General features: G+C 48.7%; 1 protein-coding gene across 1 annotated transcript in view; it reads left to right on the forward strand.

Annotated features, from left to right (window-relative positions):
• Positions 1 to 14711, forward strand: part of MYH13 (myosin, heavy chain 13, skeletal muscle) — a 66960-nt gene that overhangs the window by 20204 nt on the left and 32045 nt on the right. Inside the window, exons 14-18 of the mRNA XM_011933292.1 lie at positions 3025 to 3098; positions 3189 to 3276; positions 10198 to 10315; positions 11465 to 11588; positions 13174 to 13310. Coding sequence (XP_011788682.1) covers positions 3025 to 3098; positions 3189 to 3276; positions 10198 to 10315; positions 11465 to 11588; positions 13174 to 13310 — 541 coding nt within the window. The remainder of the gene's footprint in view (positions 1 to 3024; positions 3099 to 3188; positions 3277 to 10197; positions 10316 to 11464; positions 11589 to 13173; positions 13311 to 14711) is intronic.

The following is a 14711-nucleotide window of genomic DNA, read 5'->3' on the forward strand; positions in this document are numbered from 1 at the left end:
CCGATCTCAGCTCACTGCAAGCTCCGCCTCCCGGGTTTACGCCATTCTCCTGCCTCAGCCTCCTGAGTAGCTGGGACTATAGGCGCCCGCCACCTTGCCCGGCTAGTTTTTTGTATTTTTTAGTAGAGATGGGGTTTCACCATGTTAGCCAGGATGGTCTCGATCTCCTGACCTCGTGATCCGCCCATCTCAGCCTCCCAAAGTACTGGGATTACAGGCTTGAGCCACCACGCCTGGCCAACATCACATTGTTTAATAGTTTTCTATTGAGGTATAATTCACGTATAATAAAATTCCCCCTTAAAACCATGTAGTGGTTTTGGCCGGGCACGGTGGCTCACACCAGTAATCCCAGCTCTTTGGGAGGCCAAGGTAGGGGGCCGATCACTTGAGGTCAGGAGTTTGAGACCAGCCTGGCCAACAAGGTGAAACTGCAACCTCCGCCTCCCAGGTTCTAGAGATTCTCCTGCCTCAGCCTCCCAAGTAGCTGGGACTACAGGCATGCACCACCACACCTGGCTAATTTGTTGTATTTTAGTAGAGACAGGCTTTCCCCATGTTGGCCAGGATGGTGTTGATCTCCTGACTTCATGATCCACCCGCCTCGGCCTCCCAAAGTGCTGGGATTAGAGGCGTGAGCCACCGTGTCCGTCCCCATGAGCAGATTTCTATTCCTAGCCTCTGGCAACCATTCATCAACTTTCTATCTCTGTAGATTTGCCTATCTGGGCATTTCGTATAAACTGAATTATATACTGGATGCTCTTTTGTGTCTGGCTTCTTTCACTCAGGCTACTGTTCTCAAGGTCTGTTCCTGTTGTAGCATGTATCAGGACTTTGTTCTTTCCTATGGACAAATAATAGTTCATTGTATGAATATATCACATTTTGTCTGTACATTCATCAGCCGATGAACTTTTTGGCTACTGCGCATGATGTTGCTATGAACATCTGTATAGAAGTTTATATGTGAACATATATTGGCAATTCTTTTGGGTATATAGTACCTAGGAGTAGAGTTGCTGGGTCATATGACAACTGTGTTCAAAGTTGTGAGTAACTTCTGAACTCCTTTCCAAAGTGGCTACACGGGGGCCAGGTGTGGTGGCTCACACCTGTAATCCCAAGAGTTTGGGATGCTGAGGCGGAAGGATCATTTGAGGCCAGGGGTTCAAGACCAGTGTGGGCAACATAGAGATCCTGTCTCTAAAACAAAACAAAACAAAATAAAATAAAATAATTAGCCAGAAGTGGTGGTGCACACTTGTAGTCCAGCTACTTGGGAACCTGAGCCGGGAGGATCACATGAGGTTGGGTGACTGAGATTACAGTGAGCCATGATTGTGCCACTGCACTCCAGCCTGGATGACAGAGTGAGACCCTATCTCAAATAAATAAACAAGTAACACAGGCCAGTACCACTTTTTAAGATTACCAGTAAATATACTTTTAAATAGTTACCAACATAATAGTTTTAACATTATATGCCATTTTAAATGCATACATTTAATAAATTAATATAATATATGAAATATAATTATTCATTAGATAATGAGATCATTTTTTTAAAATGAAAGCCTAATGTCCTCTGGGCAAGGGAAGGTAATAAATGGGAAATGGGCACATACGTAAACCTCAATGATGAAAATCATTTTCTTTGATCACAATGTCTCTGTAACTACATTGCATAACCTCACCTATACATAACATCAACTCTAACATAAGACCCTGTGTGGATGTGGATTTGGGGAAGCGGCTTTCCTGCCTTCCCTTCCCCAATCCAAATATACATTCATGCTGGACCCCGGGGACAAAGTGGGGGGAAGGGAAAGGAAGATGGGGGAGACCGAGACATGGCAATTTCCCCCAAGGCTGCATCTTGATTAAGTATCAGAGAAAACTGAGTCATTTGGAAAAAGTAGACTCCAAATTAAGATGGTAAGTTGAGTTGTTTCCTTTAGGAAAGAAAAAAAAATCAACTTATAAAATATTCTTGAGAAAATTCCGTGTTACTATTTTCAGTTACTTACTCATTTAGAGATAAACAGGGATTAAAGAATAAAAGGAGGTAAATCCGTGAAAGAAACTACAAACATTGCCAGGCATGCTCGCTCACACCCATAATCCCAGCACTTTGAGAGGCCAAGTGGGCGGATCACTTGAAGTCAGGAGTTCAAGACCAGCCTAGCCAATATGGTGAAACCCATCTCTACTAAAAATACAAAAATTAGCCGGACATGGTGATGCTCGCCTGTAGTCCCAGATACTTGGGAGGCTGAGGCAGGAGAATTGCTTGAACCCGGGAAGCAGAGGTTGCAGGGAGCCTGGGCATCGCAGTGAGACTCTGTCTCAAAACAAACAAACAACAAAAAAGAAAAAAAAAAAAGAAGAAAAGAAAGAAAGTAACTACAAACATTAAGAGGGACATCTCAATCTTGCGAATTATTCAGTTTGCTTTCAGGTCTGATTTCTAAAGGAAAGGACTCCCCTTTTATACTGAGAGTTTAAGTTATACTCTCAGTTAAATACTACCCACACCCCACTCCCACCTCGTTCCCACAATGATAAAGCTGAGGGTTCTCAATCCTGGGTAGTTTGGAGGCCTTACAAACTAACAGGCAGGGCATGGTGACTCACACCTGTAATCCCAGCACTTTGGGAGGCTGAGGTCAGGAGTTCAAGACCAGCCTGGCCAACATGGTGAAACCTTGTCTCTCCTAAAAATACAAGAATTAGCCAGGCGTGGTGGTGCGTGCCTGTAGTCTCAGCTACTTGGGAGGCTGCGGCAGGAGAATGGCTTGAACCTGGGAGGTGGAGGTTGCAGTGAGCCGAGACTGTGCCATTGTACTCTAGCCTGGAGGACAGAGCGAGACTCTGTCTAAAACAAACAAACAAAGAAACAAAACCTCAGGTCTCTCATGTCAAAAGGAAACCAGAACCCGGGACTGGGAAGGGGTGGTTCAGGAAGCCCACTGCTGGGTCCTCTGGGATACATCTGACATGCCCTTCTGTGTCTGTCTCTAGGCGACTCCGGGGGAAGCAAGAAGGGCGGGAAGAAGAAGGGCTCCTCTTTCCAGACTGTGTCGGCCGTGTTCAGGGTTGGTGTCTTGGCAGCTTCCACATCCGGTTGTTTTTCTGCCCAGTGAAACGGCACTTGCTAAATGTGCTTGTTTTGCTTTATGTCCCAGGAAAATCTAAACAAATTGATGACTAACTTAAGGAGCACCCATCCTCACTTTGTACGATGTCTGATTCCCAATGAGACCAAGACTCCTGGTGAGTACCAGCAGATCTTGCCAAGTATTTGAACAGAACAGGACGCCCTGAGATAAATGCAGAATTCTGTGGGTGTGCTCTTGGAAAGAGTGATGGTCTGGATCACTTCTGAAAGCGGTCTCTGAAATAGGGTTGCCAGATTTAGCAGATAAAAATACCGGATTTGTTTGAGGTGTTGGATATCCCAGTTATGCAGATATGATCTTTGCACATTTCACGCTTGTATCAAAATACCACGTGTACCCCACAAATATGTTCAACTATTATGTGACCACCACAAAAATGTTAAAAACCGAATGCCGTATTAAATGTTATTAAATTTCAATTTCAGATAAACAACGAAAAATGTCTTAATATAAATGTGACCCATGCAATATTTGGAATATACCTCCTCCAAAAACGTGTTCATTGTTTATCTGAAATTCACATTGAACGGCACATCTGTATCTTATCTGGCACGCCTACTATGAAATCATATTCAAAATATTGTGTGTATGTGTATAGGCACATCAGATCCACAGCTTTCTTTTTTTTTTTTTTTTTGAGATGGAGTCTCGCTCTGTCACCCAGGCTGGAGTGCTGTGGCTGGATCTCAGCTCACTGCAAGCTCCGCCTCCCGGGTTCACGCCATTCTCCTGCCTCAGCCTCCCGGGTAGCTGGGACTTCAGGCGCCGCCACCTTGCCCGGCTAGTTTTTTGTAGTTTTTAGTAGAGACGGGGTTTCACCGTGTTAGCCAGGATGGTCTCGATCTCCTGACCTCGTGATTCGCCCGTCTCGGCCTCCCAAAGTGCTGGGATTACAGGCTTGAGCCACCGCGCCCGGCCCAGATCCACAGCTTTCATAAGATGAAGTCTCTGTTGGCCTCCTTTAGCCCAAAGTTAAATACCACTACATTAGGTAAATAATCATCTTAGGTATCCCATAATCAAAATAGCATCAGTAACAACTGTTTGAGGCCATACTTCATGTCAATCACTTTGTTATATTATCCCGAATCCTTGCAACAGTTCTCTGCAAGATACACGTATTGATCTCCAGTTTATAAGTGAGAAAACTGAGAATCAGAGACTATATATAAATATAGAACCCTGTGCAATAGAGGGTTCCTTTCACTGTCACTTCATCCTGATTTGCAAACATTCTTGGAGTCTAGCTTTTTCAGTGTTAAGGAAAACCAACTGCCACGTGGAGCTGTGCCTGTGGGGTAGTGCACTCACCAACTGAGCTGTTCTATGCCCATCACGGGCCTCCTAGTTCAGGATTAAACATCCTACCTCTGCAACATTACAAGTAAACAGAGGTATAGATTGTCGGGGAAAAAAAAATAGTTCACCTATTACCACGTGACCCTAAGCAGAGCATCTGAGCATTTTCTGCCTCAGCTTTCTTGTCTATAAAACAAGGATACAAGTGGTATTTTTATCTATTATTTCCTTCTTCAATAAGCAGTCATAAAGTGGTTACTCACTTTGCAAATATCAGCTCATTTAACCCACCTTAGAGGGTTGTCGTGAGGGTTCAATGAGTAAGTGCAAGTCAAGCATTTACAACAGGGCTGAGCGCATTGTGAACACCCAGCAAATGTTGGATGTTAATTATTATTCTTATTCTTATCATCATTATCATCATCGTCATCACTCAGAACTAGAAACTTGAACTCCCCAGTAGCCAGGTCTGGTATAGTCAGTGAAATTGCATCTTCCATGAGAGTTAGGTTCTCACGTCCAAGTCGAAGGCAATAAGCAGCTACGTCATTGTGATATGCGTCATTGGGGGTATCCTGCAGCCTCCTGACCGGTGAACCAGCTTCTCCAGCGTTGGGAAGAGTGGTTTCTTTGGTTAAGCATCACACGAAATCATTGGCCTTTACGCAGGTCTTGGAAAAAATCCGTTTCCGTTACTGTCGTTGTTGAGTACACGCTTGCATAAATCAAACATGCTTGTGGCCTGACTCCTCTCTCAGCAGATGGCCTGCAAGGTGGCAGGAGATGGCTTTAAACTGTACCTCTGGGAGGAAGGCTTTTGGTAATCCACTGGCTTACATTATTTTTTTTTTTTTTTCTTTTGAGACAGAGCCTTGCTCTGTCGCCAGGCTGGAGTGCAGTGGCGTGATCTCGGCTCACTGCAACCTCTGACTCCCTGGTTCAAGGTATTCTCCTGCCTCAGCCTCCCGAGTAGCTGGGACTACAGGCGCCCGCCACCACGCCCAGCTAATTTTTTGTATTTTTAGTAAAGATGGGGTTTCAACATGTTGGCCAGGATGGTCTCGATCTCCTGACCTCGTGATCTGCCCACCTCAGCCTCCCAAAGTGCTGGGATTACAGGCGTGAGCCACTGCGCCCAGCCCTACCTTTTCTTTGGGAAGGTAAATGTTGCTGAAATATCTGTCCTTTTCTGTTGTGTTTGCTTCTCCTTAGCTCTGGCACCTACCTCTCTGTTTTCATGTCCATTTCTGGGAATAGCCCAACACTGATACAGAAGCCTGGTGACACCTTAGACAGCACCTAGTGTGCCCTCTTTATTTCTAGAAGACTAGAGACTATGGAGATTTCCATGCCTCACCTCAGGGCACCTAGAGCAGGGGCTGAGAATCACAATCCACTATCAAATCTCAAGTTCCTCCCCACCCACAGGCACATACGAGGTTTGCTAGCTCTCCCGAATCCTCCGGGGCTTCACAGGCACAGGTCCTGTGCTTGTCTGCTGAACAGGGAACCCTCAGGAGCAGGCTCCAGCCTCTACTCCTCTCATTCTCCTCGTGCAGCAAACCTGGGGCCTGCTAAGTCTGTGCTGCTGACTCACCAAAGGCTGGCTCACTGCTGGTTTTAAATGTAGGTTTTATTATTGTTAAGGGATGGAGAGGCCAACAGACCAGAAGATGGTTACCATTAAAAAGAGAGTCACGGCTGGGCATGGTGGCTCATGCCTGTAATCCCAATACTTTGGGAGGCTGAGGCGGGTGGATCACCTGAGGTCAGGAGTTTGAGACCACCAGCCTAACATGGTGAAACCGTGCCTCTACTAAAAATACCAAAATTAGCCTGGCATAGTGGCGCATGCCTGTAATCCCAGCTACTTGGGAGGATGAGGCAGAATTGCTTGTACCCGGGAGGCGGAGGTTGCAGTGAGCCGAGATTGCGCCACTGCACTCCAGCCTCAGTGACAAAGGGAGACTCCGTCTCAAAAAAAAAAAAGATGCAGTGCTCGAGAGGAGGGGCCTGCCACAGAGGGCCATGAGGGGAAGCACCAGGGCTGGGTTTGGGGGTGGGGGAGTAAGGAGAAATCACAGGCCAGAGCCTTGAGGGTCATTCCCATGGGATGGAGCCGGCGAGGAAGCATGAACAGGCCAAGCAGGTTCAGCACTGGCAAGTTTAAATGGTTTCAGCAGGCTTCAAAATGTAGGGACTTTCTCAAGTTGGCCGGTACCCGGGACCCTGAGGTGACCAGGTCAGGGAAATATTGGCCCAGAGTATAAGAGCCCTGTGAGAGCCTGACAAAGGTAGGGGTCGGGGGTTAAGGGCTTTGGATAGTTGGTTTGCATGTGAAAGATGTGCTTGTGGGAATTTGTTTGCTATCTCCTGGAATTAGCTAGCCCCCAGGAATGGCAGTCTCTCCTGAGCCCGCAAGGCGCCAAGATGCCAGAGCATCATAAGATACAGCATATTTCAAAAGCATGGCGAACACCACTGCCCACAGAGGCGAAGATGGCTGGGGAAAGGAGTGGGATGGAAGTGATACACTTGGAGAAGTAAAGAGGAAAAACCCTTCAGCAGCTGGAGCAGAAGAATGAGAGAATAGCTCAGGGAAATTTTTAGAAGTTTTGCACGGTGGTACAAAAACAACGGAGGCCCTTTACATGGACCTGATGGAAAACAACTCAGGCCAGGTTTGAGGAGAAACAGGGCAAGCCCTAAGAGAACTCAGCTCAGGATTCCGAGTCTGCGCAAACCAGAGGGGCCCTGTGAGAAAGGAGAGTCCCGCATCGGCTCTGCTACGGCCTCGCAAAGCCCTTCACCTCTCTGGGCCTCAGTCTCCCCCAGGGCCCTGCCACCCCATAGGATGCCTCTGCAGGAATTAGAAAAGATCTCCCAGTCAAAGTGGGACACGGCCCTTAACAGGATGGACAGCCTGGCAAGCATGGTGGCAGCTCTGGCCTCCCCACCATAAAATGATGGTCCTTTTGGCTTTCTTCTGGCTCTAGAAGCTTCCATTTTCTTGTAATTATTGCCTTTTTCTCTCTGCTCCTGGCGCTTAAGAAGAAAGAGGCCTCAGCCACATGGTTAAAGCAAGTGTTAATCATGCCTGCTTTCACCATTTTAACCTCTGTACTGATCTTTTCTCTCTTTTTTTTTTTTTTTTCAAGACAGGGTGTCACTCTGTCACTCAGGCTGGAGTGCAGTGGTGCGATCTCAGCTCACTGCAACCTCTGCATCCCACGTTTAAGCAATCCTCCTGCCTCAGCCTCCCAAGTAGCTGGTATTACAGGGATGCACCACCACACCCAGCTAATTTTTTGTATTTTTAGTAGAGACGGGGTTTCACCATGTTGGCCAGGGTGGTCTTGAACTCCTGACCTCAGGCGATCCGCCCACCTCGGCCTCCCAAAGTGCTGGGATTACAGGCGTGAGCCACTGTGCCTGGCCTATACTCATCTTAACTCAGTTAATCCTCAGCCGCCTGATGAAATAGATACTGTGAAATATCCCTTTATCGGAAATGCTTGGGACCAGGAGTGTTTTACACTTTAAATTTCTGTGGCTATTGGAATATCTGTATGAGCCTAATGAGGTATCTTGGGATGGGACTAAGTCTAAATACAAAATTCATCTGCTTCATATGGGTCTTATACACATAGCCCTAAGGTAATTGTATAGAATATTTTAAATAATTGTATACGTGAAACAGTTTTGGCTGCAATCTGCCTCATGAGCTCAGTTGTGGAATTCTCCACTGTGGCATCAGGTTGGAGCTCAAAGTTTTCAGGCTTTGAATTTTCTGATTGGGGATGCTCAATCTACATTATTATCCTTATTTTACAAATAGAGAAATTGAGGCAGAGACAGCCCAAGTCCACAAAGCTAGTAAACAGCACAGCTGGGATCTTAACCGCTCAGAATCATCATCTGAGAGCTCATGGGAGTCAAATTAGACCGTTTCTAAGGTTGTCTCCACATCGGCGGTTCTATGAATTTCTTTTTTTAATTATTTTATTTAATTATTTAATTATTTATTTGAGACTGAGTCTTGCTCTGTCACCCATGCTGGAGTGGAGTGGCATGATCTCGGCTCACTGCAACCTCCGCCTCCCGGGTTCAAGCAATTCTCCTGACTCAGCCTCCCGAGTAGCTGAGACTACAGGTGCCTGCCACCACACCCGGCTAATTTTTGTATTTTTAGTAGAGATGGGGTTTCACCATGTTGGCCAGCCTGGTCTCGAACTCCTAACCTCAGGTGATCTGCCCACCTCGGCCTTCCAAGTGCTGGGATTACAGGCGTGAGCCACTGCACCTGGCTGGTTCTCTGAATGTCTGAGACATTTTCTCCTTGCTCTTAACCATGTTTTCTCTAGAGAATCACCGCCTGATAGGACTTTCAGAAATGATTAAATGCCCCATGTCTGCACTGTTCAATAGGGTGGCCACCGTTACATGAAATGTTTACATTTACATGAAAAGTTTAATTTTTAATTTTAATGAATTTAAATGTAAATAGCCACATGTGGCTGGTCACTACTGTATCTGACAGTGCAGCTCTACCAAAGCCTTAAAAAATCATCTAATTGTATAGTGATATCTCCTCACAACCACCAGGGAAGCATGTGGGCATTCTAGAAGCTTCTCTAAGGTTAAGTCAAAGCCAGCTTTGGCCCCACCCCCCTCCCAGCAACTTAGGGAGTCCACAAAGAGAAGCCATCAGGTTGCCGTAGCCCCTCTCCTCTAACCCCTCACACAGACCTGAGACAGAATTTTCTCCATCCTAGTTTGATCTGTGCCTGACCCAGGCTGGTTACCACAAGCACCTGCGTTACCTCCCCGGGGGGCTTGCCCCTCTGGCTCCTCTCCTTCCAGCCAAGCTCCATTTCTCCCCCAATTCCTAGAGCAGGGACTGAGTGGTCAGCAGATAACTGCCGCCCTGCCTTCAACCCACCTCTGGGTCCCCTCCCATGGCCTCCTCTTCTTTTTTTCTTTCTTTCATTATTATTATTATTATTATTATTATTGAGACAGAGTCTTGATCTGTCCCCCAGGCTGGAGTGCAGTGGCGTGATCTCGGCTCACTGCAACCTCTGCCTCCTGTGTTCAAGCAATTCTCCTGCCTCAGCCTCCCAAGTAGCTGGGATTATAAGCATGTGCCACCACACCTGGCTAATTTTTGTATTTTTAGTAGAAACTGGGTTTCACCATGTTGGCCAGGCTGGTCTCGAACTCCTGACCTCAGGCGATACGCCCACCTCGGCCTCCCAAAGTGCTGGGATTATAGGCATGAGCCACCGCGCCCAGCCGGCCTCCTCTTCTTTGCTGGGTTACTCTTCTGCAGCTACAGCCTGCAGATTTTTCCATCCCCATCCTTGTGTAGATGCAAGAAGACATCTCAGGTTATCCCACGGGAAGCCCAAGTGCACCCCGCATTCGCTCTGCCTCCTTTTGCAGCCTTGCTATAGAGTCAGGGCTGAGGACAGAAAGCACAGTGCTTTGGCTCTTACTGCCATGGTTATGGGATGCTAGCATCTCCCCAAGAGGTTGGGATTATTTCTACTGTGGGACTTGCAGGCAGGCTCCAGCCACTCCCAGCCCTCTACCTTGGAGCTGGCACTGACTCTCCCACTCAAGTGTGGATGTGCTGGAGGGTTTCATGGTGCCTCAGACCACCACCAACAAATGAAGGGGTCACAGGCACACCTCCGGGATGTTCTCTCTCCAGGTGTGATGGACCACTACTTGGTCATGCACCAGCTGCGCTGTAACGGGGTCCTCGAGGGCATCCGGATTTGCAGAAAGGGATTCCCTAGCCGGATCCTCTATGCTGACTTCAAGCAGCGGTAGGTTCCCTCTTTCCTGTGCATCTCTCTCCTTCCAAGGGCAACTTCTGCATTCCCCAAAGACACTCTTTGGCCTGGGTATTTGGTGAGCTCCCAAGCCTCCCAGAGTTTCCACGGACTTCATCTCTTGCTGGAGGAACTGACACTATGCCCACAGTGAGTGCTGGGCCAGCCCAAGTGGTTCCAAATTCAGAGCCCAGACCCTCTAGCCTGATTGTGACTGTAGGCCAGGATGTCTCAACTTCCGAACTATGGACATTCAGGCTAGACATTCAGTCCTTTATTGTGGAGGCTGTGCTGGGTGTGGGAGGATTGTAGCAGTAACCCTGCCCTCTACTCAGAGATGTGGTAGCGAACCACACCCCTCCCCGCTGAGCTGTGACAATCAAAACTCTCCAGACATTGCCAAATCACCCCCAGGTGAGGCTCGCAGCTCTAGACTAACTCTGTCCTCTGAGCCGCCATTGGGGTGCGCAAATCCAGGCCTCATCCAGGTTGGAGGACAGGAGAGAACCTTCCAGAAGTAGGAGTACCAATGTCTGCAAGTCATGGTTGATTTCAAGGCTCTTTTTTTTTTTTTTGAGACGGAGTCTTGCTCTGTCTCCCGAACTCGAACTGGAGTGCAGTGGCCGGATCTCAGCTCACTGCAAGCTCTGCCTCCCAGGTTCACGCCATTCTCCTGCCTCAGCCTCCCGAGTAGCTGGGACTACAAGCGCCCGCCACCTCGCGTGGCTAGTTTTTTGTATTTTTTTAGTAGAGACGGGGTTTCACCGTGTTAGCCAGGATGGTCTCGATCTCCTGACCTCGTGATCCGCCCGTCTCGGCCTCCCAAAGTGCTGGGATTACAGGCTTGAGCCACCGCACCTGGCCTGATTTCAAGGCTCTTTTAAGCCAGAGAAGAATCATTTCCTCTGAAAGCAAACTTCCCGCCATGCACTCAGCTGGGCTTCCTTCTTTCACGCTTGTCTCCCACCCACTGTGGCCCCCTTGCTAGAATCAGCCCCTAGCTATTCCCATCTCCCAGACCAGCTGTACGATATTCCACTTCCTCCTAAGGCTGGAGCAGGAGAAGATTCTAGAAGGCCTGGCCTCAGCTATGAAGCCTTTCTGGGGATTGGAATCCATCCGGGAAATGTCCTCTCTCCTTAGGTACCGGATCCTCAATGCCAGTGCTATCCCTGAAGGGCAGTTCATTGACAGCAAAAACGCCTCAGAGAAGCTCCTGAACTCCATTGATGTGGACCGGGAGCAGTTCAGGTTCGGCAACACCAAGGTGAGCAGAGGCGAGGCTGGGACTCCTCTAGTAACCTCACAGCCCTGGGCTGCTTGTTAACTGATCAGAAAAGGGTTCCTTTCCCCTTCTGGTGCACCTGACCGTCCTTGCCCAGTCACCCAGGTAAAGGGAGCTCTGTGTCTAGGTAGAGAGAGCTTATCTCCCTATTGGTTTGTATGTGGCTGGAAGCTTAGATTGGAAGCCTGAGCCTCACCATGCAGCAAGGATAGAAAAAGCCAATGGGGAACTCTATCGTCTCAGAGGTAAGAGCGAGCCGAAAAGAGAGGAGAATGTAGAGAGGACTCCAGGGACACCGAGGACTTGAGAAGAATGACTATAACCAATAAAACCAGCTACCAGGCGGGGTGCAGTGGCTCATGCCGATAATCCCAGTGCTTCTGGGAGGCTGAAGTAGGATTGCTTGAGGCCAGGAGATGGAGGCTGCAGTGCGCTTGATCACCCTACTGCACTCCAGCCTGGGCAACAGAATGAAGCCGTGTCTCAAAAAACAAAAACAAAGACAAACTAGCTGCCATTGATTGAGCACGTGAGTATCAGCCCCGTGAGAAGCCTCCTGCACGTACTTCACTGACTCCTCACTATCCAGCGAGGTGGGAGTGATGGTGACAAGGGTGGCACTGACTCTTCAGGTTCTTGGGAGGTTGAGAAACTGACTCAAGGTCACACATGGATAGATAGTAAGTGGCAAAAGTCGGCTTCAAATCCTGGCTTGCCTCCGAAGATTCACATCTCAGAAAGGGGCAGGCTGGGGGTCCCCACCAAGGAAGAGCCTGCTGGCCCCAGAGGGCGCTTGGTTTCCCTAGAATGTTACGGAGGGAGTGGGTGAAGTGGGCCTGAGGGTAGGACCAACGTTCCCGGATGGACAGAGAAAGAGAGTGAAGCCAGCGCATCTGTGAGTCTCTCTGATCTGGGCACAATCGCATCCCATGGTTTCTTTATGGACTCATCTTTGTTTCCTGTACGTGAGCTCTGTCAGAACTGGTCTCTGTGGGTTGGTGGGGCCTGGAACAGACTTTTGTTGTTGTTGTTTTGGGTTTTTGTTGTTGTTGTTTTGTTTGTTTTGTTTTGAGACAGAGTCTTGCTCTGTCACCCAGGCTGGAGTGCAATGGCGCAATCTCTGCTCACTGCAACCTCCACCTCCCAGGCTCGAGTGATGCTCCTGCCTCCGCCTCCTGAGTATCTGGGATTACAGGTGCCCGGATACCACCACGCCTGGATAATTTTTGTGTTTTTAATAGACACAGGGTTTCACCATGATGGGCAGGCTGGTCTCGAACTCCTGACCTCAAATGTTCTGCCTGCCTCGGCCTCCCAAAGAGCTGGGATTACAGGCATGAGCCACCGCACCCAGCCTGGAACAGACTCTGGAACAGGCTGCCTCACTGCCCAGGAGGGGCCACTGAGGAGACCAGAGTCACCGGGAAGCAAGTCCTGGAAACAGAATTGCTGCCCCTGCCATGCTCTGAGGTTGAGGCTCAGAGTTGGGCAGAAACAGGCCCCCTCAAGGGCCTGGCTGAACACCTGCTGGGGAAAAAGATCAAGGCTCCTCTGTCTTTTAATGCAGGTGTTTTTCAAAGCTGGGCTCCTGGGGCTTTTGGAGGAGATGAGAGACGAGAAGCTGGTGACGCTAATGACGCGCACGCAGGCCGTGTGCAGGGGGTACCTGATGCGGGTGGAGTTCAAGAAGATGATGGAGAGGAGGTGACACAGACCCTCACCTCCACCTTATCCTGCCTTCTCTGCTTAGCAGCTGATGTCGCTTCCTGCTTTTCGTCTTGGGATATCCATGTGCTTGCTCTTTCTTTCCTTCGTTTGTGTAACCCACATCTACTAAGCGGCAATCCTGGGCTGGGTGCTCTGCATGGCACTGGGGAGACAGAAATGAACCCTGCCTCACAGGGTCACAAAGGAGTGGGAAGCAGACACGTGCATGGCTGGTTTTAATGCCTGTGACAAGCCTAATGTTTGTGTTATAGTCAGGGGATAGGGAACTGGCAAGAATAAGCCCCTAGCCTAGTTGAGGGGTTGGAGTTGGTGTGAAGATGTCAGCAAGAAGGAAGCACTTTTTTTTTTTTTTGAGACAGAGTCTTGCTCTGTCATCCAGGCTGGAGTGCAGTGGCACAATCTCAGAACACTGCAACCTCCACCTTCCAGGTTCAAGTGACCTTCCTGCCTCAGCCTCCCTAGTAGCTGGGATCATAGGCGTGTACCACCATGCCCAGCTAATTTTTGTTTTTTTAAATAGAGATGGGGTTTCACCATGTTGGCCAGGCTGGTCTTGAACTCCTGACCTCAGGTGATCCACCCGCCTCAGTCTCCCAAAGTGTTGGGATTACAGGTGTGAGCCAGCATGCCCGGCTGAAGAAAGCACTTCCTGAAGCAAGGTCTACATAACCTGAGAGTGGGTGGTCTGGGAGGAAGCCCGACAAGCAAATGGCCGTCATTAGAATCTAGAGCAAGAAGCAGGCAGTGGAGGTCCCTGTGTGTCACATTCAGAAACCCAGGCTGCACCCTGTCATTGATGGAGAGCTGTAGAAGGTGTGTGGGGAGACAAGGGGTAGGATTGCATCACTCTGGCAGCTAGGAGGAGGGTGAACACAAGGGCTATGGAGGGGCAAGACCACAGTGTGGTAGAAGTCCAAACAAGAGATGACAAGGACCTGAAGTAGGACAAGGTTGGTGGGTTAGAGAACAGGGCACGGATTAAAGGAATGTTTAAGTCTGATTCCTTTGATAATTCGAGAGAAGGAAGAGCAGCACTGATGACTGCAGGGATTGCAGGGAGAGTGTGGGAGAGAGCCTGTTCTCCCTGGTTCCCTGATCCCCTGTGTGACTCTGACTGTCACAGCCATAATGGACCGCCATTACGTATGCGTCAGGAATGACTCCCAGGCATCGAGCTTGGTGAAACAGATGGAAGCCAGCACGGAGATGAAAAGAATCTCAAGAAGGCAAAGAGAAGCCAGTGTTCAGGAATCCATAAGCTATGTAAATACAAAGCTGTAGAGGGTGAAGGGGAGAAGATCATGTGGGTGATGCTGGGATGAAAACAGCAGTAGAAATTAGGAATACAGGCTGGTTGCGGTGGCTCACGCTTGTAAC

The sequence above is a fragment of the Colobus angolensis genome, unplaced genomic scaffold (genome assembly GCF_000951035.1).
Source record: "Colobus angolensis palliatus isolate OR3802 unplaced genomic scaffold, Cang.pa_1.0 Scaffold125, whole genome shotgun sequence".
Lineage (NCBI taxonomy): Eukaryota > Metazoa > Chordata > Mammalia > Primates > Cercopithecidae > Colobus > Colobus angolensis.